This window comes from Typopeltis vanoorti, chromosome 8, assembly GCF_054136105.1.
Source record: "Typopeltis vanoorti isolate ZY-2024b chromosome 8, IOZ_Tvanoo_1.0, whole genome shotgun sequence".
Classification (NCBI taxonomy): Eukaryota; Metazoa; Arthropoda; class Arachnida; order Uropygi; family Thelyphonidae; genus Typopeltis; species Typopeltis vanoorti.
This window is the reverse complement of record NC_143556.1, coordinates 116,302,510-116,330,367: the sequence shown is the minus strand read 5'-3', so window position 1 is coordinate 116,330,367 and position 27,858 is coordinate 116,302,510. Positions and strand designations below refer to the sequence as shown.

Below are 27,858 nucleotides of genomic sequence, written 5' to 3'. Positions count from 1 at the left end.
TATGTGTGTGTTGAGCGCACAAAAGAAACGTCAAGGACAGTGGTTAGAATTTGTTCATACGCACGCAGTTTTAACCTCTATCTTAAGTGTCTGCGAATACATTTAAGAAGTGGTAATATTCAAACCAACATTATTACTTATTTCTTAGAACTGCATATCAAACTATATATTAGGACACAAAATATGAGATTAACATTCGAAATCTCCCCTTATTAACTAATTACAATTTCAAACATTACTGAGAGATGGACAAATGTATATTAAAAGCATTTCGTGTGGAATACAAGGAACATTTATTCGGGTTTTTCATCAGATGACAGAAGACCCGTCAACCTGTCCTCATTTATGGTTAATGTCAATCACCCTTTGGTTTATCGACATCAATTTCCTTCCTACATGTGGCAAGCGAATGTGTAATCAGCATTGCTTTCTGTGACTGCCTCTGCAACACATTTTGATTTATCTTGCAATATATGACTGCAAATAGAACAGAATTTTTTCATTTCTCAGTACGAATCGTATTCAAAATTAATCTCTTGTTTTGTTTATTTATTTATTTTTTAATTTTGTTTTCTGTTTACAATCATTGCATATACAATGAACGTTCAGACTTATTCATGCACAAAGAATGCATCTAATAGCAATTAATATGGTTGTATTCATAAAATTATTTCATTTTATAAGTAGTAGCACAGGCCGAAACAATTCCATGATTTCAACTACAGAGAATAAGTTTGATAGAATAGGATGAATGATAGAAATTGTACACAAAGAAATCTGAAACTTCAGAACAAAAGACATTGGAAGACTCTTTTTTTCAAAAGTAGAAAGCGTTAAAGTTAAAGTTAAACCAATCAACTAGTTAATAAAATTACGACAAGTGAAACAAATGCTGTAGTTATAAAATTTTCAGTTATAGAATTTTAACTGAGTTCGAGTAACTCTTTTGTAGCTGGTTCCAAATATTGAAGTTAGTGAAAAGTGTGCTGTACAAGCACATGAAATATTAAAAATAACCATGTTCATGAAATACGTTTAGCATTTTTAAATAAAAAAAATTAAATAAATTGCTGTATCAACAGACGAAGAGAAAATAAATTGAAACTGCAGTACTTTTGGGTTTGGTAGATGTGTTCAGAGAACAATGATCTATTGAGAAAGCCGTTTAGAGATGGAGACCACACTCGTATTCCTTTCCTTGGGAATGGTTCTTAAATGCTTCATCTCTCTCTCTCTCTCTCTCTCTCTCTCTCTCTCTCAGATCTGAATTTTCCCCTTACATGATGAAGAGTATATATGAATTAAAAGGAAAGGAATTAACTGTTTGAAGCAGTTTCCGTTAAATGTGTTAACCACGAAATAGCTGACGAGCTTAGGGGAATAATAATCACTTTGATTTTCTAAACTGTATTGAAACTGAAATTGAAATTTTCGGTTTCAATTTTTGAATTAACTGACATTAACGCAACTGAAAATTGAAACTAAACTGCAAGTTGTCTATTTTTTGTGTGTGCATATATATATATATATATATATATATATATATATATATATATATATATATATATATATATATATATATATATATATATATATATATATATATATATATATATATATATATATATATATATATAAATTGTCTATTTTGTGTAAATATATATATATATATATATATATATATATTCCTCAACTATATTCCTCAACTATATTCACTGCTTAAGAAATGGTTTAATTACATTCATAATTAGATATATTTTCTTTTCAGATATAACTCCATAATACTGGTTGTGACTTACATTTTGCCTATATCCTCAATGACCTATACGTATTCTCGTGTAGGAAAAGAACTCTGGGGAAGTCAAAGTATCGGAGAAAGTACAACGAAACAAGTTGAAAGTATCAAATCGAAAAGAAAGGTAATTAAACTAATTAATTGACAAAAAAAAGAATGATAGTGCTAAATTAAGTCAAAATTATATCTTTTCAACGCTTCTATAGATGTGCTGCTGAGGATTTTGATAAGCAGAAAAAAAAAGGCTTAGTCCGATATTATCTGATTTGTAACTTGGAAGAATTTTCTAGGATAACGTGATTATTTCATGTGTTTTAATTTTCTCACGTTTATTTTCCCTCCCAGCAACTCGGTCTTTTTCCCTACAAAAACAAATAGAACGACATGAGAACCTGATGAATAATACGTTCTTGAATAATACAATTCAAGTGATCTTGAATATTAATCATTCAACCGTTTTTAATTTCCGCATCTATTTGTCAAGCATCCAAAGTGCTGTGCTATTATCATGAGAAAAAATAAATTTTTCTTTGAATTAAATGCAATGGGTATACTAATAATGCAATGTTTTATAGTCGATTGTTCTCAAATTAAATTTAGTGTGTGGAGGGTAGAGATCTGTGGCCATGAAGTCTCTTATTTGGCACTCCTTCACCATTGAATACGAATAGGATATAATTCATAACACACGTTAAGATGACATTGGCAGCGAAATTATTAATGCATTATCTGCATTTTTGAAGCGGTGGTAAGTGTCTACCTACAAAAATGTAATTAGTACTGATTAAATGAATCGAAATTATACCTATTAAACTTCTTCGTGGATGTAGATGAGGAAGCTGAAATTATCTGAGTTGTGACTTGAAGGAATTTTCTAGGCTAACTGAACTGATTTATTTGTTTTAAATATGTCACGTTTATTTTCCTCCCCTACAACTGAGCCGTTTCTTTTCACTTACAGTAAAACAGACAAATCGACGCAAGAACTACGCATTTAACAGATATAATACTGATTCAGTGAAATTTTTATTATTTCCAACGTAATCTTGATGAATCTAATGGAGGTTTTTATTTTCTAAAGTAATACAATATCCTGGTATTCTGATTTTTTTTCTTCTGTTATATCAATGCCACGGTCTGTTAGGGCCTAATTTGAAGTATGCCAAATTATGCAACAGTTGCTCTCTTTTTTTTTTCTTTTCCTTTTTTTCCCAAATGTATAGTTAGTGCATGCAACTGTATCGGATGAAACGGTTGCGAGAAGGGAATGACAGAGTTGTAACATGATGTCATGTTTCAGAATAGGATAGACAGCATAGGATGCCTATCTATTTATCAAGTTATTGACAAATTGAGCGATCCCAGGTCAACAATCAATGATACCATACTGAGATGGAAGCGCACTTATCGACCGTAGGGTGGTATGAAGAATAATATGTAAAAACCGCCATTCGTCGGCCGACACTTTGAATGCGGAGTTCGGGGCATCGACTGAACACAAATCTGCACACACACACACACAAAAAAAATAACATTCGGAACCGAGTTGCACAACATGGGTTTCCATAGTAGAACCGCAATATGCAAGCCCACATTACCCGAACCAAAATGCAGCGTCGTCTTCCGTGGTGCAAAAAACGTGTACATATGGGACGTAGAAACTTGGAAAGCTGTGTTATTGAACGATGAATCATGCTACACCCCTCTACCGTTAAGATCCTTAGAAATAATTCCACTTCTTACTCATCCATGTCAATTTAACTGAATGATTCTTATACTGATGAACGTCTTATATTGATGTAATGGTAGGTGAATGCCATCTAAGAGACAGTGGCTAATTCGCTAGATCACTTACTAGGCAGTATGCCAGCCAGTCAACCATAAGATCCGCTAAATTAAATAACTGAAATATTTTTTCTGGACTTTTTAATAATGCTGTATTCCTTGTATTAACACAAAGTAGCATTGCTTGGTTGTATAACATGCTATGTATGATTTCCTGACGAACTCGCATAATGATGCAACAAATATTCAAGTTTAACAAATGCATAGATGTGGGAAAATAATACCGTGTTCTCATTTTTACTTAAATACCAAACTCAAAGAAGTGTTTCAGCAAATATCAAAATATCTCTTCAATTTAATTTAAATTATAACATAAATACATTATTATCGTCCGAAAAAAAATTCTGCTCTTCCAGTGGAAATGGAGTCCCCTCGAATGTTTAAACACCACTACAGTAAATATTAACAAAATCACTATTGAGGTTATTAAAACATTTCAGTAATAAAATTTCCGAAATTCATATTTCCCTAAATCAGTCTACAACGGGTTAAAATGAAATCACGTTTAATAAACAGAACATGTTATTTTCTCACTATGTCATCGCTCGATATGAGATTACCACCTGTTTATTGGAGTCGCTTGAAAAAATTCCACATTTAATCTCAAGAGCAGGGTTTCCATCATCATTATCAAATTCCTGACATGTACCCTCAAGGGATATACAGAATATGATAGTACTATATGGAAAACTTACATCATTACTAACTTCCTATCAACAATTTTCCTCCAAATCAATCTGTAACCTGTCAGGACTACAACATTATCAGACCTTATATCTCTGATTCTAAGTCACTTTTTACTGTATCAATACACCTATTATCTTGGTCTTCCTCTGAGTCCTTTTACTTCCAACCTGGCAGGGAACATTTGTTTTGCTAATCTTCCTCTCCCATTCTGTTTAAGTGACCATACGACCTGAGATTAGCTCGGTTGACACATTCCTGGATGCTATCAATGTCAAGTTCTTTCCTGATATCCTCGATTTTATTATGATATTGCCATTGATGCCATCTGTTCACGCCCCTAATCTTTCTCAGGCCTCTCATTTCTGTGGTCTCTAGTCTTTGGTAAAGTTTTATTTCTAACCCAACTCTCAGATCCATAAGTTAAAATTGGTTTAGACACGATTTAAAAAAAACTAATTTAAGGTTCTCCATTCAGGATGCAGTTGATATTTTCAATGCTTCTAACATTTTCATTGTCTTTGCAACATTATATATATATATATATATATATATATATAAACTTTCTATATATATATATATATATATATATATATATATATAGAAAGTTTTTTTTTTTACCTTGAGTATATACTAAGTTAAAGATACTAAGCAATTTTATAAGCTAGGTTTTAATCCTTTTTTCCCAAGTAAGCAAACAGATAAGTGAGTCAAGTTTGCGCCTGCATGTAGTGCAAGTCTGAGGCAACTCGTGGTAAAGGTGGAGTAAGATCCTATCACTTTCCTTTGTATTTTCTCCTAATGCAAAGCACATCCCCTTGCGGAGATGTATGATGCTATGCATTAAAGGCAAAGGCCACTACCCAGACCGGTTTCGACCTTTATTGAGATCCCCTCAGTGGGAGCCAGACCTAAAAATGCCAAGGTTGAAGTAATACAGAGCACATAAATTTTACCTAAACAAGGTAAAATTTGACCTTATTAAATAAAAATCTCAGGGCGAGAGTAAGATGTAACCTAGCTTATAAAATTGCTTGGTATCGTTAACATTGTATATACCCAAGGTAAAAAACTTTCTACATCTCACTCTCATCCTGAGATTTTTATTTAATAAAGTTAAAGAAGATTGTGGTTTGATTTTATTTAGGCAAAATTTATAAGCTCTGCATTACTTCAACCGTAGCATTTTTAGGTCTGGCTCAAAGTGATGAGATCTCAATAAAGGTCGAAACCTGTCTGGGTAGTGGCCCTTGCCTTTAATGCATAGCATCATACATCTCCGCAAGGGAATGTGCTTTGCATTAGGAGAAAACACTAAGGAAAGTGATCGGATCTTACTCCACCTTTACCACGAGTTGCCTCAGACTTGCACTACGTGCAGGCGCAAACTTCACTTACTTGTCTGTTTGTTTACTTGGGAAAAAAGGATTAAAACCTAGCTTATAAAATTGCTTGGTATCTTTAACATAATATATACCCAAGGTAAAAAACTTTCTACATATATATATATATATATATATATATATATATATATATATGTATATGTATATATGTTAAGGATACCAAGCAATTTTATAAGCTAGGTTTTTTTAATCCTCTTTCCCAAGTAAGCAAACAGACAAGTAAGTCAAGTTTGCAGCTGCAACGCTAGACAACTCGTGGTAAAGGTGGAGCAGATTCTAAGGAAAGTGATCAGAACTTGCTCCACCTTTACCACGAGTTGCCTAGTGTTGCACTATGTGCAGCCGCAAACTTGACTTATTTGTCTGTTTGCTTACTTGGGAAAAAGGATTTAAAAAAATCTAGCTTATAAAATTGCTTGGTATCTTTAACACGCACGCACACACACACACACACACACACACACACACACACACACACACACACACACACACACACACACATATATATATATAATAAATAACAGTTGGGATAATGTACATCCTTGTATGACACCAGATTTAACATTAAACCAACTTCCTGTACTTCCTTCAATTCTAGTTGCTGTCTTACAACTCAAATAAAGACTAAATATTGCTTGATATAATATCCCACAGACACCATATAACTTTAACGTTTGAACAGTTTTTCTCTTGGCACCTTTTCATGTGCCTTTTCCGGATCTACAAAACTTAAATACAGCAGGCTTCATAAGTATTAAATTCTTATGAAATTCGCAATACTTATGTAAGAAAACTCTACAAACTTTCATTAAAGATTAACTATTATTGTACCTCCCCGGAGTCCGAAGATCTATCGAGGGAGATCCAGACTATCTACACTATATTTATTGTACCTCTCCTTAAATTCACTTGCAAATAAAGCTAGCGGCTGACTCTGGTAACCCATTCCATGAATTCACACTGCTCGAAAAACCTAATTCCCATATTCTTGCTAACCATACTCTTACTCAATTTCCAAGGATGATCGCTTCTTCCCCCCCCCCTCCCAACCATCCTGAAACATTTCCTCTGCAACAATTCTATAAAACCATTTTAGTAACGTTTCAATCACAGCCCCCTCTTTTACGCCTATTAACTAACTTTCTAACCAAAAACCTTCAGTCTATTGCCATGTGGAGCATTCCACAGACCACTCACCATCTTGGTCACTTGCTTCAATCATCACCACCTCTTCAACCGCAGTTTCTTTCTGATTACCTTTCTCCCAATATAATGCTATAAGCTACCATGGTCATCTTAGCATTATGTTCTCTGAACATCAATTGTCTATTTTTCACTAAACTCAAATCCCTAGCTTCATCAGTTCCATCATTGTGGTACACAGCTTGTAATATATTTTCCCCAAAATGCATAACTCTACTTTTCTACATTAAATTAGAGTTCATTATTTTGTTGCCATACATACTCAGCAAACAAATGAATATTTTTCTTCAGATCATTTCCTATATCACGTATGTACAATTCAACAGTAGTGGTACAGAAACTTTTAGCATGTTACTAGTCACCTGCTTTCTCTTGGATTCTAATCTTCCATATATTAGTTGTTTTTTTTTTTTGGTATCTCTCCAGCAGTCGCCCTGCATCCATATAACCATACTGCTTCATATTCATCTTTATTTGTTATATTTCACGTAATAACTGAACTCCATCTGGTATCATTTGCAAAATTTAGCAGTATCACTGAGTAGCTATTCCCGTTATCCAACTTAGCTGTCAATCTGTTATAAAAAGCTAGTAAATTGCTAAGGCATGACCAGTTCTTCACAAAGCATAGCTTTGTGAAGGATTTGAATCACTAAGCACTTAATAGATTATCATATTCTCATTCACTCATTCTTAAATACTTTGACCAACTTTTCCAATTGCCATATGAATTTTCTCACTACTCTAGAGATACTGATTGGTCTAAAATTTGCTATCACAGTCTTAGAACCTCCTTTATGCAAAGGAGTTATTTTGCAGGCCTTCCATTCCCTTAGGACTTTAACTCAACTCAAACTTAAGTTAAACAACTTAGCCAGAGGCACTGCTAATTCCTTTTCACTTTCATTTTCAAGTATTACGCGAAACGATATCCCACATAATCCCACAGACAAAATTTCATTGATAATCTGCAATATCCTAAGTAAGTACTTTCAATGCATTACACTCTATTTTCGCATCAGTTCTTGTCACATCTATCACAGCATTATCGTCGCTTGGACTACATACTCTTGAAAGTGTCACTTAATGACTCAACTATTTAGTCTTGCTTCTGTTATGTTGCTACAGCAGCACTCGTTAAACTCATCCTTCCTTTTATTTGCCACACAGCAACAGAATTATTTAGAATTTCCTTTGTTCTGCTTGGCTAAATTCTTCTCATAATCTGATTTTACCTTCCTTACTATGTCAGTCACCATTTTTGTTTAAGCCTTGTAACCGCTCGTCAGCGTGCTGCTCCCTTCTCCTTAAAAAGAAATCACATTTTTTTTTGCAGTTCCTGCTTAATAATACTATCCATCCATCTAACTCCTATCTGAAAAGTTCACATGTTTCACAACCTCTCTTGTCCATGTAATCACTGTCTCCAGTAGGATATAACGTGGCCACCTTTGTTAAGGAAAGATCTTCTGATCCTATGACCAGATTCAACATTCTCATACATTCAGGGTGTGCTTGGTGTGCGATGCTGATCCACAGAAAATAGCACTATCACCGATATTATATTTTTGCAATTATTCCCGTTAAAGATTCCCCTAATTGCTTCCAGACTTCGCTTGATTCCTAAAAGTAAACACTCAACGCGTAAACATTGCATTACATTCGCATTAGTAGCCCGGGTATGCATTCAATATACATGGCGCAGCGGGTCAAATTCTTAGCGTTCTAAGTTTTAAACCGCTCAGAAGGAGAGGAAGGGTGAACCCTGAGACAATAGCGCAGAGGCTGTGATTGGTTATTGTGCCAACCAATGCAATTGAACGTTGTCATTTGTCCTGTTTTTGTTTCTGAGTTTCATCTGTTTTGCGAGCGTGAAGAGTGAACTGACATCGTAGAGTATTTTTTTGTATTAATATAGACAAGTTTTCAATATACAGGGTGGCCATAAAATAACTTTCCACCTTTGGAGACATCTGTAGCTAAAACCAATAAACAGATTGAGACCAAATTTTATATTGAGACTTTTGAAGGCATGTGGAGATGATTTCCTCGAAAAAAAAGATTTAGTACTAAAATTCTCCGATAGGGAAAATTTTGGCGCTGCGGAGTCGAAAACAAGCGGATATTACATTAAAGGCAGATAAAATGGAATAATAATATTTCGACGGTGTAAGCGACAGCCGCGTCACTCATTCCAGCTGGATCTGTGGCGTGTTACAATGATAATAAGAACAATAATAATTAAACTAAAACAACAACTTGCGAGAGACACAGAAATTAATGTACTGATTGAACTCACAGGAAATAATGTCTTTTCATCAGAATCAGGGTCCCCAGGATCACATACACGATTTTCAATGTGCTGACCTTTCTTGTGTACAACAAATTGTATCCGGTGTGCAATTGCCGGAAGCACGTTACCTCCTGAGCGTAAGGAGTCGGACTGGATGTTCACTTTCAAGTTAGGAACACCACCAATATACACAACGGATTTCAAATACCCCCACAGCCAAAAGTCACATGGAGTGATATCTAGGGTAAGGTAGGACACATATTGAGCACAATTCGTCAATCATTTGAATAACTGCCTGAACGTTCCCAATCCCTTTTTAAGTGGAATTGGTGGCGCTGCTGTCACGTACGCACAGTAAAATTTGCCTAATCCTTTTTACCTGCGTTTACTGCAAATATTTGACTGCTTTTGGCTCCGCCAGCGCCAAAATTTCCCCTATTGGCTACTTTTGGTACTTTTTTTTGGCTGAATTCGTCTCCTCATGCTTTCGAAAGTCTCAATATATAATGTGGTCTCATTCTGTGTATTAGTTTTAGCAATAGATACCTCCAAATAGGGAAAGTTAATTTATGGCCACCCTGTATAATTTTCGATCAATGTATAACTTTATTTTGTCCATATTTACAATGGGAAACAGTACTGTAGTCGAAGCAGGTAAGCCTAATCCTCCTCTTCCAAATTTTACACCTTTGAATAATTGAAATACAGTATAACAACAAAATATAGCATTCTCCTTCATTACTGTTTTCTAATATACAATAACTTAAATCAAACACATTGTCCCTGACTCTGAGCAGATTTGTTTACAATTAATTGTGTGTGGGGGGGGTATACAGGTATCCCTTGCTTAACGCGGAGAAATTAATTGCGGCAATCCCTTGATATACGCGGCAAGAGTTTTGATTAACGCGCCTTTAAATTTATCACGCAAAATCATGCTCACGCCACGAAACTGCTAACCTCGTGGTCATCCAAATTCTCTTAATGATCTGTGTGAGAATGTGAAAGGTTTATTTTTCCCACCAAATACAACATCATTGCTACAACCCATGGACATGGGCGTCATTGCAACTTTGAAAGCCTATTTTCTTAAAAAGCCAGTAAAAACAACAACAACGGGAGAAAATGCGATTACGCTCCACGAATTTTGGAAAAAAATTAACATTATACACGCAATTGAGAACATTCGTGACTCGTGGGAGCAAGTGTCTTCTAGTTGCATGAAAGCTGTTTGGGAAAACCCTCTGCCAGAATGCGCTAATGACTTAGGTTGTTTTCAAAATCCTGTGAACAACGTGGTCAAAGAAATCGTTGCAATTGCTGAAGACCTCGGTTTTGATGGTGTTGATGCAAAAGATGTTGAAGAATTATTGGATTCAATTTCAAAAGATTTCAGTGACAACGATCTTCTTGAAATTGAACAAGGCACATATGAAGAGAACGAAAAAAATGGAATGTGAACAGGAGGTTCCAAAGGAAATAACAGTCAAAGAACTGGGTGGAATATTTCACAGTTTAGAATCACTTAAGCAGTAAGTAATGGATATGGATCCAGATGTTAATCGAAGAATGCTTGTTTGCCAAGGTCTGGAGAGTCATTTTGCTTGTAATCATAGAATTTATGCCGATAAGAAAAAAATTAAAACTGTTCAAACGACTCAATATTATACAACAATTTCCCAAGTCAGCAACTGCTTTTGATTAAAAAAAATTGCAGTAACTAATGTAGGTACAAGTATTTATTAAACATTTACTTTGCATTCATTTTTATCTTTCCTTAAAGAGTACCATATAAAACGAACTATTAGTACAGTAATCGATCAGGGACGAATTGTACTTTTTACCATTGATTATTAGATTTGATAAACGCGATTTTCATATACGCGGTGACATCGAGGGATTAATTAACCGCGTTAATCGAGGGATGTATATATATATATATATATATATATATAGAGAGAGAGAGAGAGAGAGAGAGAGAGAGAGAGAGAGAGAGAGAGAGTTTTTTTTTTACCTTGGATTTATTATACGTTAAAGATACCAAGAAATTTTATACTTGGTTTTTAATACTTTTCGTCCGAAAGGGGCGTGCTTTGCATTATGGGATACATACTAAGGCAAATGATGTGAAGTCATTAGCCTCGATATATAAGTAGTTCAGACATGAATATATTTCACGTGCAAAACATTGTTTTGCTTCCTTGAGAAAACGATTAAAACCAAGTATAAAATTCCCTTGTATCTTTAACACACACACACACACACACACACACACACACACACACACACACACACACACACACACACACACACACACACACACACACACACACAAAGATACCAAGTTATTTTAAATATAAACCTGGTTTTAATCCATTTCCCAAGTCAGCAAACAGACAAGTAAGTCAAGTTTGCAGTGCAAGTCTGGATGACCCCGCACGTAGTGCAAGTCTTAGGCAAATCATGGTAAAGGGGGAATAAGCTCTGATCACTATTCTTCGTATTTACCCTTAATGCAAAGCACATCTCTCCTTGAGGAGATGTATGATGCTATGCATTAAAGGCAAGGAGCCACTACCCAGACCGGTTTCGACCTTTATTGAGGTCTCATCAGTGGGAGCCATGCTTAGAAATACCAAGGTTTAAGTAATACAGAGGTTATAAGTATTTTACCAAAACAACTTACCCTAAGGTGCTTTGACCTTATTAAATAAAAATTTCCGGATGAGAGATAGAGTATGTAGAAAGTTTTTTTACCTTGAGTATAATATACGTTAAAGATACCAAGATATTTTAAATATAAACCTGGTTTAAATCCATTTCCCAAGAAAGCAAAGACAAGTAAATCAAGTTTGCACCTGCAAGTGGTGCAAGTCTGGGTGACCATATATACTTATAAGCTCTGTATTACTGAATGCGTATGATGTGATTGCATATCTTAAAATATTTTCACATAATGCTTTTAGTATTTTTATGTGTGTCGGGGCTATGTCTTTTAATCAGTATAGTTTGCTTGCTATTATCCTAAGTTTGGTGTGTAGGTAGTTTGTATGGCTATTCCAACTTTGATCAGCATCGAAGTGAAAGCCAAAATTTGAAACGTTTTTATGTCACGGCTTCATTGTTTTGAAACGTCGAACAATGTGTTTGCCTTCATGAGACAACAATTTGTTATTTTGTTTAAAAATCTTCTTCTGCAGCATTGTCGACCATTAGAACAGTACGTGTTAGTATTCATTACTGAAATTAGCATAACGCGCATGTCATGACTAATTATATAGTAAATATTTTATTTTCATTTTGTGATTTCAATAATTAAAGTGAGATTCATGAAGAACCGGGATCCCAGCCTGAAACTTGGGGATTGGGTGCTGTAGGCACAAGGGGAAAGATCCCCCGTACTGTATATATATATATATATATATATATATATATATATATATCAATTACATCATGCAACGCACGCTACAAATTTCAAGTCAATTTGACCATATGCATGGGTGTGAATCAGCTGAAAATTTTCCAGGGACAGGCACAGCTTGGAGACAAATAATTACATCAATAAACTTTTATAATTATTGATTTAATTAAATTATTAAATCAATAAACGTCGTGAACAGCTAGACCAGTTCGTTTGTCCTCTGTGTCTAGGGAGTCACTGAGTGAAGTGTAAATTGTAAATTTATAGTGAAACAAATTTAAACAGAAAAATGCATTTTTAAAAGGTAAGTGTATGTAATTTAATATAAAGCCATGTATAATCAATAAATCGATTACATCAATAAATCTTTTAGCATTTTTGATGTAATTATTTATCGATGTAAACTATAAATGTTGTAGATTATTTTAATTTTACATGGATTTTAATGATCTTTAATTCTTTGGAAAAAACGTATTTAGAATTAATACAGTTCTAGCACAATTTCATATATAAAAAAATTGTCTGGCATATTTTATTAAAAATCAACTAATTAATTAATCCCAAAATCCTAAATTAAATTATTTCAGTTTAAAAGCAAAAAATCAGAAAATTAACAAGTAAAGTAATATTAAATTACATACACATACCTTTTAAAAATGTATTTTTCTGTTTAAATCTGTTTCACTATAAATTTACAATTTACACTTCACTCAGTGGCTCACTAGACACAGAGAGCAAATGAACTGGTCTCACTGTTCACAAATCAGAAAAAGATGAACCAAAAACAGGAATCTGTATTTTATTGCTGCAATAATATTCTATTGCTACCCTGCCATGGGCCAATACAGGCCAACTCGTAACAAAATTTTAAGACAGACAAATCTTACATATAAAGTTATAAGACATACGGTTACATATCTCAATCACTTTTATGATTATAATTTGTGGAATTTTTTACTCAAGCCAGGGGGAGTTCCATGTCACCACGTGCAGATGCCCATGACTGTATGATTGCATTTTTATCGATGTATGAAAGTTTTGAGAGGGCATATCACATCAGCACTCATCTTAATTGGTCCAATGCAATTAATTGCTGGATAACTTTGAATACTTCTGCATACAGTGGGGAACAATTGTTTGTTTTAAGATTTATTAGAAAACAACAATGAAGGAGAATGCTGTAGTTTGTTGGTATATTTGAAATCCTCAAAGATGAAAATTTGTGAACCATCATTTATAAGAAATATTTGAATAGAAAATGAAAAGAAAGAATAAGTGTGAGTAGAAATACTGTCATTATTGGTAAACGAATTATTAATAATTAATATTTGTTATATGTGTGTCCTATAAGTTGCTGGGCAGAGCAAATACCATGATCCTGTAAAGTCTAGACATGAATAAGTGAATTTATGATGGCATAATTAAAAAAAAATTACAAGAAGACAGAGAATGGCAGGAATAAATATCTTTTGATGGAGCAGAAATCATCTCATAAAATTTGTTACCATTTTATGTGTATTTCTCTAGTTTGGGTATATTTCACTCCATTTCCCAAGAAATTTCTTTTGTTTACTGAGACTCAGCATACATAACAACCGATCATTATCAGAATTATCCACACTTTCAAGAATCCTACATTCATTAGTTTTTTTTTTTTTTTTAGTATCAGCAGTTCTTCTGTCTTAACAATTTCAAATAAGCTGGTATTTTGTTGTAGATCAACGACGTCTTATAATATACAGAATGTACATTTTTATTCAGGAATAGCTATTTTTTACTGTCTGTTGTTTCCAAAGACTAGAAAAAAGTCTCTGTGCTGTTAAAAAACTTTGCTACGTCAACAGATGCTATACTACATAACAAGAGAAACGTTTAGTTTTTTTTTCTCCTAACATCCACTTTCAAATTTTCATTTCCAGAAATCATGTGTAACAGCTGTTTGTAATAAAGCCACTGGATATAGTAATCACTCAACTCATGACAAGTAACAACATTCAATTGGATTGATTGACTCAGTAACCAATCACAGCCACTAGGTGCTGGGTGGCCCAAATTTTTAGCTCGCCCATTGCACCCTCTTTACACATCTTTTCAAAGAGCGCAAAAGTGCATGCATTTCGAAAGCACACCCTGGCTATTAACACAAATGTGACACAATGTTTACGCAGCAAAAAATGCCTTCTGCATGAAGTACTAATGCTTTATTACCCTCATGAAGAGGACAATGAAGCATAGTACAGTATATTGTGTTCAATTTAGGAGTCGTGCGAAGTATGTAAACAATTGGGGGAGTCTTTAATGGGAATAAATGCAGAAATATAATATGGATGATACTGATATTTTGTGAATGAGCATTGCACACCTAGCAGACCCGGAATATTCGCCCCTGATATATATATAACCAATGCCTGAAACCTTTACACCTTGCACTGACTATCCCATTTCATTCTGTCTCTTGAGAGATATATTCACTATTTTTTTTTCATTCTCACACTCACTCGCCTCATGTGTGCCTGCACGCACACTTATCTGCATCCACTCCTAATAACTTTAGCTTTACTGACTTTGTGCTTCCACTCTCTCTCTCTCTCTCTCTCTCTCTCAATGAACAAAACTTTCTCTACACACCAAAACTCCGAATCTATTTAAGTGCAGTCCATTGGCATTATATAAGTCCTACTGTCAATCACCTTCATTCCATAGGTCTACAGATCCCTAGCCGTCCCGTCTGCACAACCTGTGCATTGGTTCATTTGCAATCATTGTCCTTCTCCTCGGTTTGCTCTAGCATGGTTAGGTAGCAGACTTATAAGCTCCATTCCTCGTTCTTCTTCTTTTTCGATTCTTGCTATTTATTTATTTATTCGTATGGAGTTTACTCCCTTTTTCTCCCCGTCCCTACTGGGGCGAGTTGAGCCCCCTCATTGGGGGGTTAGGTATTTATGGCTGTAGATTCGTGTGTGTTCACGGGGCCGGTTTGCCTGCTTGCAGGATGAAAAACGCCAGATAAAAAAGGCGGAAAAATCTTACTGGCCCCACCCAAGACTGGCTAACCTGGCTATGGAAGATCCTCAAATTCCTCACGTTTTCGACGGGAATCGAACCTGGGACACTCCTTCCCCACTCATATCGTTGCGAAGCACACAGCCACTGGGCTAACGACGGTTCTTCCTATAACTCTTTCCTATCTTCTCTCATATAATATTTTTCTCCTTTCAAATCATTAGTGATTTGAAAGGAGAAAAATTTGAATGAAATCATTCTTTCACCTTATATTTTTTGCATCCTGAAGGCTTCACTAATTCTATTCATTTTTGTGCTACGGAAACAAGATTTATTCATGCTTTCATATTAAGTATTCCTCTTATCATAGAACCACCTTACAAAATTTTCTCCTTACCCTCCTGCTCCTCCTCCTCTCGGTTAGGCATACGTTTTTTTCTTACCTTGAACCTCTTGCTTGTTTTGTATCCTCTCAGCTCTACCAATCGCTTTACGTTTTTGAAGTCTTTCAACCTCGCACTTTGTCCTGATGATGCTGTTTCTTTCTTGAGGTATTCGTACTCCTGACCATCCAACACCGCCCTTTCAACATTATTGCGGACTCTAACATTTGCCAGACTTTCAATATTCTCACGTGTTTTACTCTCTCCATACAGTTGTCACTAATTCTCAAAACACCTCCTATATATTCTCTCACCAGTCTCGCTTACTTTCAACAAATCTTTCAATTTTCTCTACGCATACATTTCACACAGATTGCGTAAAAATGTCTCAACATAAGCCAACCCGTCCAAAAAAGACGTCTTGGTCGCCATTATTCTAGTACGCATTGGCGCCATATCGACAATATGATATCTGCAATTACATAACGCTGTAACAAGATTATCGCCCTCTCTCTCTCTCTCTCTCTCTCTCTCTCTCTCTCTCTCTCTCTCTCTCTCTCTCTCCCTCTCTCTCTTTCTCTATCTATCTATCTATCTATCTATCTATCTGTATTGTAGCATACTATAGTGTGGCGGAGTTAAGAAAAAGTTATATAAAAATATATAATTTATCAAAATATATATCTTTTAACACCAAAAAATAAAATAAAATATCTATCTATATATATATATATATATATATATATATATGAAATTCAATTTTAGAGGTAATGTGTAGTCAATATCCAGCTAAAAATAGGTACATAATCACATGACTGTTCTTAGAATGTCAGCATCTCCTTAACTGCACTGTATCGCACGACTTGATTTCCATGCAGCTTATTAAACTGATCCAACGACGCAAAAGCGCACACAGGCTGCCCAGAATAAATAAAATACAAAATAAAATAAAAAACGTATTATTTTGCTTTTAAGGAAGTAAAGGGATGGTTTCTCTTACCCTTTGTCCATAGAAGTAGAAGTTGCTTAATAGTTATACGTTCGTGATATAGCAGCCTTCCCTCATTTTTATTTAGTCATGCTGCTGCATATCTTTTATTCTTATTCGTTTGGAGTTCTTCGTTTGAAGAGAAAAAGCAAATAGTATTGCATTGTTATGCAACTCAGCCATTCGATAAAAGAATGTTTCGCTTCTTCTAAATTCCTTATTCTTCGAAGCGGAACTTTCTTTTGGTCCTTTAACCTTCCCCAATTATGTGCCTAAACGCCATTACAATGACATTTTATGATCTCCATCTGTTTTTCTGCTTCCTTGAATCATATCACAGGGACGTTAATTTAGTTGTTCTTTTGCATTTTGCATTCTGGATTAAATTTTTGATGCTCCCTTTGAATGCCATAATATTCTGGTACAGCATTTTTTTTTTTTTTTTTTTTAAATGGAATTTTTCTTGTGTCCGATATAAAAGAAAGAAATAATGGTGGGGCCTTTAAGACATAATGGAAATCATCAGTTCTAATTACGTTTAACTGATAATGTATAAGAAAGATGGCACGTCAAACTAAAACTACTACACTGTTTGTCATAAAAGTCTTTCAGGAGTTTTTCTTATTGATGAAATTATTTTATACAATAAGCCAGTAAACATTGGTAATGATGGCCTTCGAGGAATGAAGCTGTAGAATCCAGAAATTAAAATTCGGTTTTAATAATAAATAAGTAAATCATATGTTTTGAAAAAAATATTTTTGAAGTTATTTCCTGATAAACTATTTTCCTGTGTATCCAGAGCCTCACATTTCTTATTATGCTACTGTTTAAAATCGTGCGCATGTCACAACTTAGAGAATAGTCATTGTAATAGCTTACAGAATGTTATGAAGTTTTTGGGGGAATCTATAGTTACTACTACGTCATTTATATTATACGTTTGTGCAAGTACGAACAGTACTTATGACTGACAGAATATTTGGTGTGTTGAAATTACCGAATAAGTTAATCCTCATAACTAAATGTATGATAAGTTTATTGCACATTTAGTGACCTTTCCGGGATCGAAATCACGTTTAAAAAATAAAATTAATAAAATTAAATAACTTTGACCTGTTTAAAAATAAGTAAGCAGGTGATTAACTCTGGTCCTCGAGTGATGTGAACTTTTGTTTTGTTACACCAGAACACTTGAACGCTGTTTTATTAGATCACATCACGAGCAAATTGCATCATCGTTATCAGCCGGCAAATAGATCTTCAGAACACGTGCAGTTCACTGACAAAAAAAAGCTAGTGAACATGATATTTGTGCTAAACGTAAAAATAACAATCCAACTTTGCAATTCTTAAGTAATATTGATGTTATTAAGAATCCAAATATTTGGATAATTAATAAAGGCTAAAACTTTATTAAGAAGGCAAAGCACTTTGAGTTCTTAATAAAATATTTTCACATTATCAGACATATCTTCTCTTTGACCACACAAATGCATAAATATCCGTGTAATTTAAAGCAGATATGAATATTTAATAAAAAGTGATCAAGGATCAAATTGGTTATTAATGTGACTGACGCATTAAAAGCTATAAGACATTTAATGGCTATTAATTGCAGGTGCTTCATAGCTAGTTTCGTTGTGTTGAAAAATCTATTTTTCCTCTCACAAAAAAAAAAAAAAAAAAATCACAGGAGTAAAAAACTTACCATCTTCGTATGAGAATGGTTAACTTGCTTGCAGCTGAAAAGCTTTATAATGGTTCCTCGCATCCTAGGTGGAATTCGAACCTGAGTTTTCTCATTTCAACGGAAGACTAAAGAACTGGGCATCGGCTAAATCATTGTTTCCTTAGGTATGGTCCGTGATCGATGTTGGTCTTAGGGAAAAAAAATCACAAGTGCTCAGATAATATAGAAATTAGAAAATGGCAAGTAAAGCTCTGAATAGAGAAAATCAAATTATAATTGGCTGAATAGAGAAAATCAAGTTATGATATAGTTTCTCTCTATCGAGAGAAAGAGCTTTTAAAAAAATTAAACACCAGACTTGTGTAACTAATGTTTATTCAAGTTTAATAACGTGTGGATACTCCATAGCAATTACTACTTAATCCTGGCCTGTTTCCCAACTAATATCAAATACAACTAAAATATCGCATATTTAACTGCTTATTGATTCAGCAAAATGCATACATACACACATGTATGTATACGCGAAGGGCAAAAATTAAACTGGAGAAAATAATTAAACTTGAAGTAACATTATCAGACATACATTTTTCCCTTAATTGTTTTGAACCACATAATAGCAGTGGTTCAAAACAATTTTTGAACCACTGCTATAGCAATCAAATCAAAAATAATAAAATAACTATAAATATGTAAGTTTACAGGATTTGGTGGAGTTGGACTAATGAAGAGTTTTGCTGAATTATTATTTGTTTGTGTTTGTTTGTCATTCGCTTTCTATTTTCACATGTAATAAATCTGCAAAACACAAAATATTAAATTAATGAATAATTTGGCCCTCCATCCATATCTTATCCTTGTATTATATTAATATTTCAGATAGTGAAGATGATGATCGTCGTTGTAGTGATCTTTGCTGTCTGCTGGCTTCCATATCACATTTACTTTTTACTAGCTCACCATCATCCGGAAATTGCTAAATACGACTACGTTCAACATATCTATCTTTCCATTTACTGGCTTGCCATGTCGAACTCTATGTATAACCCCATCATCTACTGTTGGATGAATAGCAGGTAAAGGTTTAAAATATGATATATAATGAATAAAATGTAATAACTAATAAAATAATAACTCTCACTAAAATAATTACTAAAAATATTCACTTTAGACTGCATAATATGAAAAGGCAGCCAAAATGCTTCACTTTTAAACCACACATCCAACTAGCAGCAATAACTATTTGCCTAAGGGAAAACTTCATTCACTAACACATTCCACGACTGTTTATAGTTCCTTATGCCTACAACTGGACTTATTATAAACAGAGAAATCCTAATAAAATCAGCCTTGAGAAACATAAAAACTGCATTCGCTGTCATCATGACAAGTAAAGAATGATAGCACACACTTTGGATACATCATCACACAAGGCTAAATGGAGGAAAACAACTGTACGATCACAGAAGTCGCTATAAGTCTGAGTCGCTATTTTTATTTTATTTTTTCCTATTTGATTACTGCTTTGAAGTGCTCACTTAACAGCAATAACATAGCTGCATTAATTTAATACAAATTTGGGAAAGATTCACTTTTAAGACCATCTCTAACATAATATCAATTAGAGATGGCCTTAAACAACTTCACTTAATTTGGCCTTGCATCAGCAGAGAACCGCATAATATGATATCAGTTCTTTTTCAGTTGAAATTTGATATTTTACTGCAGTTACATGATTCAGTACTTTGTGTGCAGCGACATGTATTTTATGCTACGAAAATGATGCCGGTTTTCTGCTCTGAAATTAGCAACTTGATAAATTAACGCCTTGATAGCAAATGGGGCTGATTAAAGTATATTTTAATTAGGCCAGATTCAAAATCAAATGTCTTTATATATTGATAAAATTTCGTCTGTTTTTATTAATTCTGTTATCTGTAGACAACTGCTTCACAAATTCACATTTAAAATTTTTGACGACCTCTTTGACATCTGTAATCAGCAAGTATAAAATGAATAATACTTTACTGAAATATATCCGTAAGTATGAATTTGAATAGACGCATAGTCCATCCTCTTGTTTTCTTTAAAATTAAAGAAATGGGGTTCAGATCCGGGCTTTGTGGTGACCAGGGAAGATGATGAATTCGCTGCCATGCTCGAGCTGAGTCAATGATGAACAATTCTCGTGCAGTGGATAAAAATCTGCTGGATAAAAAGTTAACATTGTAGGATGGAGTTGACCGGCAACAATGTTCATATATCTCTTGGACAGCACCCTACCTTCCAGCAGTATCAATGGACCTATTCCGTACCAACAGAACATGCCCCTCACCATGACACCACCTCCAGAGTTGTGTTTACAAGGCAAGCTGGGTTCATTGCGTCATCGGGCTCCCGCCAAACTCTCTGCTTACCGTCGATACATAACAAGGTGTATCCTGACTCGTCGGACCACATGACTTTTTTCCAGTCTTCCAGTGTCTAATCACAGTGTTCCTGACACCACCGTTGACGAACTTTCCGGTTCTTCGTAGAAATCAATGGTTTCCGTACAGGTACGCGACTGCCAATACTGTTCCTCCCTGCACATAGTTCGATAAAATATGGGTCCGGAACAGTCTTTATGAAATGCTTCTCTCAATTGTTGCACTTATGAAGTTATTTGTCCGTACAAGCCTTCTCAGACGACGGAGATCTCGTTCCTGACAGACTGTCTTAGAACCACAGTTACGCCTTTTAGACAAGCAATTTGGATTATTTTTCCACTCAGTAAACACCTGCGATATCTCCCCTTTTGAGAAACCAGTTAGCTCTTCTGTTTACAAAATCTTGGCTGTAGCCAGACGGGCACGCACAATAAAGCGTTTATTGAACTCCGAAAGATCCTTTGTTTTTTCACACGCACTTGTTCATATACGCTGTGTAAATGACGTTAACGTACATCTACATGACAATTTTGAATTAAGTGGGCTGTATGTATATCATGAATTATTGCTTTTTTTTTTTTTAATATGATAATCACACATGAACGGTTGTACACCTATTAGCACTTTAGTACCATGGATATGCCTAGGATTTTTTTTCTGTTCTTTTTATTAATTTTATATATTTTTTAATTTTTATGTTTTACATAATCCGGAAACCTTGCTATAGATACAAAACATAGAACCATTTCAAGCCACTTCACTCCTACAATAAGAAGGGGAATGGTCTCACACCCGGCGAATAAATTTATCTCGTATCTAAAAGCAATCACAACACATCGATGCGTACAGCAGGATTCGAAACCTCAGCATGTTTGTTGGAGAGCCAATACGCTAACTACTCGGATAACAAGACCAGCATTCATTCGTCTCAAATTATTTCTAAATAATCTGAGAAAAATTATATTATACTCAGCAGGATACCTTAAGAGGAATGTCTTATACTGCTCAGACTAGTGCCCAACAACTATACATAAACTGATGGACATGCGGAAGGAAAAATGGTACAAAATGCCTGATTCATATTAGTAGAAACTCGCTAAACTGGTGATAATATGCCTACAAGAATAAAAAGTATGTATGATCACGTTCAAATTTATGCAATCTGGTTTTTCTTTTTTTTAAGATATGATACTTTCAAAATATTTCCAGTTGTACGTAATATACATGACGAACATGTGATGAGAGGACACAACACGATAGATGTTGGATGATATTATAAGCATTGTTTGTGTTTCAAATAATCAGTATGCATTACACCGCACTTCGCAAAAACTTGTTTCCTTCTCATCACAATGATCGCCATACACGCTAATAGTATCATGGTAAATTTGTTTTGAGCTTTTCTTCGTGTTCAAGAACAAATCATATCTCTCCCTTTTTTTTTCTTCAACAGTTTAGTCGAGTAGTCATTTTGTTTTCATTGTCATATACAGATAAATACTATTCTGCACAGACATTATCTACTCATCTCTCAACATTAGATAATTAGCAGTCTTTCCAACATTATATATATTGTATATATATATAAAAAGATAAAACGTTTTTATGTCACGTTTTTTGTCTTACCAGCTTATTGGCTTACCAGCCCGGAACTCGGGGAAGGGATGGGCGCCGTAGGTGAAAGGGGGCGGGGGAGTAGCCCCCGTAGTGTATATATATATATTGAGTATATATATACTCAAGTACATATATATACAATATATACCCTAGTATATATATATATATATATATATATATTTATTTATTTATTTATATATAAATGTTAATTAATATATATATATATATATATATATATATATATATATATATATATATATATAAATGTATAAAACTAGGGGGTTCCGACCTCCCCCCCCTGGCGTCTACAGCGCCCAACCCCCGAGTTCCGGGCTGGTAAGACGGAAAACGTGACATAAAAACGTTTCAAATTTCGGCTTATCTTTATATATATATATATATATATACAGGGTGTTCGGGATAAATTTGACAGTTTCGTAAGGAAAAAGAAAATCTTCTTTGTATCTATTAAATTTAATGAATTGACAAAAAAACATTACAGGCAGAGTTAATTACAATACTATCAACAAGATTTACTCAAAATAACCACCATTAGCATCGATCACAGCTTCAATTCTGCTTCGGAACCTCGAACAAGCTGATGCTACAGTCTCCCTGGGAAGGGCCGCAAAAACTGTTTTAATTTTATCCATTAACTGGGCTTTTGTATTACTGGAAGTGCGATTGGTGTCTTTTTCTGCGCCCCATACAAAATAATCCATGGGGTTAAGGTCTGGGGAGTTTGGAGGCCAAACATTTGGACTGGTGAAGTCGTAGAAATTTTCAGACAACCATTTTTGACTTTTCCCAGAGGTGTGGCAAGGGGCCGAATCCTGCTGCCATACATACGGCCTACCATTGGCTACCCTTGTTATCCAGGGCTTGACTACAGTTAGCAACTCCACGAACAAAGCCCGAATTCCAATGCCAGGGTTCTTCAACACCTGTTCCTGCAGATTTGCGAGGAATTCTGCTGTACGAACGCAATCAGATCGTCTGCTAGGGATCTTTCTTCTTGCTACATCCTCGTAGTCACCATTGCAAGTCTCTAGTTCATGCCTGATTGTTTTTACTGTATTCAGGGAGCATTGGGCAGCAGTCGTAATATCCTTATTTTGATGGCGGGCACGAATCATCATGATACAAGTTATTCTCTTCCATGATTCAGGTGGGTTCCAGCTATCCATCCTTTCTGACATCTTGTATATGAATGAAGAAGGGTCCAAACTTTTAAATGAAGAGAAGTGTGTATTAATACATGTAACTTACGGAAAAATATAATTAATTATAAATATGTCAAATTTATCCCGAACACCCTGTATATATAAATACCCGTGGCGTCGCGTCTTCATTTCGGTTGGGTGTGCTATCGTGTGGATTATGCAACCCAAGCTACAAATTTCACGTCAATTTGACCGTATGCATGGGCGTGCGTCTGCAGAAAATTTTCCAAGGGGGGAGGGGGCAAAGCTTGGAGACAAATAATTACATCAATAAACGTCTTTTAGCTTTTTTTATCTAATTATTTGTCGATGTAAACTATAAATACATTATTTTCATTTTGCATCGATTTTAATTATCTTTAATTCTTGGAAAAAAAGGTATTCAGAATTCATAGTTTTTAGTACAATTTCATATATAAAAAAATTGATCGGCATATTTTATTAAAAATCAACTAATTAATTAATCCTAAATTAAGTTATTTCAGTTTAAAAGCAAAAAATATAAAACTAACAAGTAAAATAATATTAAATTACATACTTTTACCTTTTTAAAATGTATTTTTCTGTTTAAATTTGTTTCACTATAAATTTACAATTCACACTTCACTCAGTAACTCACCAGACACAGAGGGCAAACTAACTCATCACTGTTCACAAATCAGAAAAAGATGAACCAAAAACATGAACACATGTTTTATTGTAGCAATAAAACATGTTCTACAGCTACCGCACCATGGGCCGAAACAGGCTAACCCATAATAAATTTTAAGACAGACAAAGCATTCCCAGAGTCGAGGGTTGTAAGATTACATATCTCAATCAATTTTACGATTATAATTTGTGGAATTTTAAAACCGTCCCGGGGGAAGTGCCCCCTCCACAACCAGCAGACGTCCATGACCGTGTGATTGCATTTTATCGATATATGAAAGAGTGTTGAGAGTGCATAGTGCATCAGCACTCTTAATTGGTCCAGTGCAATTAATTGCAGAATAACTTTGAATACTTCTGCATAGAGTGGGGGAACAATCTGTTTGTTTTAGGATTTATTAGAAAACAACAATGAAAGAGAATGCTATATTTTGTTGGTATTGAAATACTCAATGATGAAAATATATGAACCATCATTTGTAAGATGTGAGAATAGGAAAGAAGTAGTGTAAGTAGAAACACTTTCATTAATGGTAAACGAATAATTAATAATTATCATTTGTGATATGTGTGTCCTATAAGTTGCTGGGTAGAGCATGATCCTATAAATTCTAAACATGAATAAGTGAATTTATGATGGCATAATTTAAAAAATAAAAAAAAACTTATGGAGAGAGAGAGTATTGTAGGAATAAATAAGGTTTGATGGAGCAGCAAAACATCTCGTAAAATTTGTTGCACATCTTATGTGTATTTCTCTGGTTTATGTATATTTCGCTCCATTTTCCAAGAATTTTATTTTGTTTACTGAGACTCAGTATACATAACATCCGATCATTTCAGAATTATCCATACTTTCGGGAATCCTAATTTCATGTGTTGTTTTGTTTTTTTAAATATCAGCGGTTATTCTGTCTTATCAATCTTACATATGCCGATATTTTGTTGTAGATCAACAACGTCTTATAATACACAGAATATTCATTTTTATTCAGGAATAGATATTTTTTACTGTCTGTTGATTCTGAAGATGTCTCTATATACAGCTAAAAAACGTTGCAACCTCAACAGATGCTATACTGACAAGCAAAAGAAAAAACAATTAGCATTTTTCTCCTAACATCCACTTTCAAATTTTCAGTTCCAGAAAACATGCATAACAACTGTTTGTAATATACATCAGATACGAAAGGTGTTCAACTCATGACAAGTGACAACGTTCAATTGGATTGATTGACATGATAATCAATCATAGATGCTAGGTGCTGAGTGAGCTCAATATTTTAGCTCACCCCGCTTTGCCTTTTCAGTGGTTTAAAAATATTAGAAAGCAAAGAATTTGACCCACTGATCCCTCTTTACATCTTTTCGAAGGGTTCAAAGGTGTATGCATTTTGAGAGCACACCCGGGCTATTAACGAGAATGTGACGCAATGTTTATGTGGCAAAAAGTGCCTTCTTCATGAAGCACTAATGCTTTATTACCCTCCTGAAGAGGACAATGAAGCATTAGTATATTGTGTTCAATTTTAATTCTGCAAACAATTGTGGGAGTAAATAATGTGGGTGATACTGATATTTCGTGGATGAGCACCGCACACCTAGCACACCTGGAATATTCGCCCCTGATATATATATATATGTATATATATATATATATATATATATATATCTTGTATCCTATATATACATAGGAAAACACAGTTCCATAAAACTAGCCTCAGTGTTTTTAGTATATAAAAAACAAATAAAAAAGTTTATATATGCAATTTATAACGGCGTGAAATTAGCAACCATCTTTAGCAGAACTAATTTTGGATATCAAACTTAAGTAGGTTAGGTTTTAATAAACCCAAACAAGTAGAAACATCTCCCAAATCCGCTTCTCTTTTTACACTAACATATTTCAGCTTTCTATGGTCTATCATCGATTGAGAAATAGTTAAACGACCCCTACGTAGGGATGTTATTTCTAGCTACCAACTGATAATGAACTCCGATGAAAATCATTCTTATGAGTACAACATAGGAAGACTGCTTTTTAGTATAAAATACTTCCATCTCTATTTAAAATATGTAATTTTATGCATTCTTTATTTATTTTTATTGTAGGTTCCGACAGGGATTCGCACAAGTGTTTTGCTGTTGCTCAAGAAAATACGATGATGGAAAACTTTACGAACAGCGCAACCAAGCGTGTCCAAGACACAGCTGCTCCGAACAATACGCTGATACACGTGTTACCTATAACGGGAATGTGAATGTGGCGTTGCATACAGTTACTGAAACAATGAATGGAAGCGGAGGATCCAATACACCGTTCCTAACTCCCAAGTTCACAAGATCAGATAAACTGGCTAACCTGTAATTACAACATGTATTACATATTGAAATATTCTAGATATCAAGGAGAAACTAAATTATCATACAGATTCTATTTCAAATGGATCTGTAAAATATAACAAAATTACACAAAATTTCATCACCATTCTTGTCGCTAATGTAGTAATGATTTAATGACTGCAACACATTTCTGTAAAATCTCGTGTAAATAAAACTAAATCGTTTGTCAAACGCTGTGTACTTTTTTTTTTATCTACACTGCATTCATAAATTTTCAAAAAAAACAAAAAACACCTTATTTTCATGGCGCACGACTGCTCCATCGATGCCACCACTTAAGGATATTCTACAATTGCTACAAAAAATATGATCAAAAAAGAGTATGCAGTTTTGATAAGACATTTTATAGGTGAACTTTGCGAAGCTCACAATTTATAACGAAATGTCAGCTGCTTTTGTTTCTGCATAATATTAAAGGCCTAAATAAATCCAACTTTGTGAGTTATCATAAACAGTGAGAAAAAAATCACTGCTCAAATTGTTTATAGCATAATGAAATATATATAAAAATCAATGAGCAATTATTGATTCCTCTTCCAAGTTTCACTTTTTTTTTCTTTTTTTTTCTTTTTTTTGAAAATCCCACTCACTAAAAGCTGAGACAAATCCCTGTTAGTTCATGAACATATAAGCTCAATTTTTTTAACACTTCTTTATCACCATACTTGCCTGACATTTGAAATGTCATTCCACTGCGACTTTCTCGTTACACCTCAATGGATGTTGGGGGAAGATGGCGCTCGCCGTGCAATAAAGCTCGGTAATATAACGCTCCTCTTTCTTGTTTCAAAAAACTTCATCATTTGCAATATACCAAGGAGAGA

At 34.4% G+C, this 27,858-nt stretch overlaps 1 protein-coding gene across 1 annotated transcript in view; it reads left to right on the top strand.

Moving 5' to 3' along the window:
- Positions 1 to 27,196, top strand: part of LOC150104302 (tachykinin-like peptides receptor 99D) — a 213,493-nt gene extending 186,297 nt beyond the window's left edge. The window contains exons 3-5 of the mRNA XM_090396908.1: positions 1,769 to 1,919; positions 19,591 to 19,787; positions 26,744 to 27,196. Coding sequence (XP_090253034.1) covers positions 1,769 to 1,919; positions 19,591 to 19,787; positions 26,744 to 26,999 — 604 coding nt within the window. The 3' untranslated portion in view covers positions 27,000 to 27,196. The remainder of the gene's footprint in view (positions 1 to 1,768; positions 1,920 to 19,590; positions 19,788 to 26,743) is intronic.
- Positions 27,197 to 27,858: the final 662 nt, after the last annotated feature.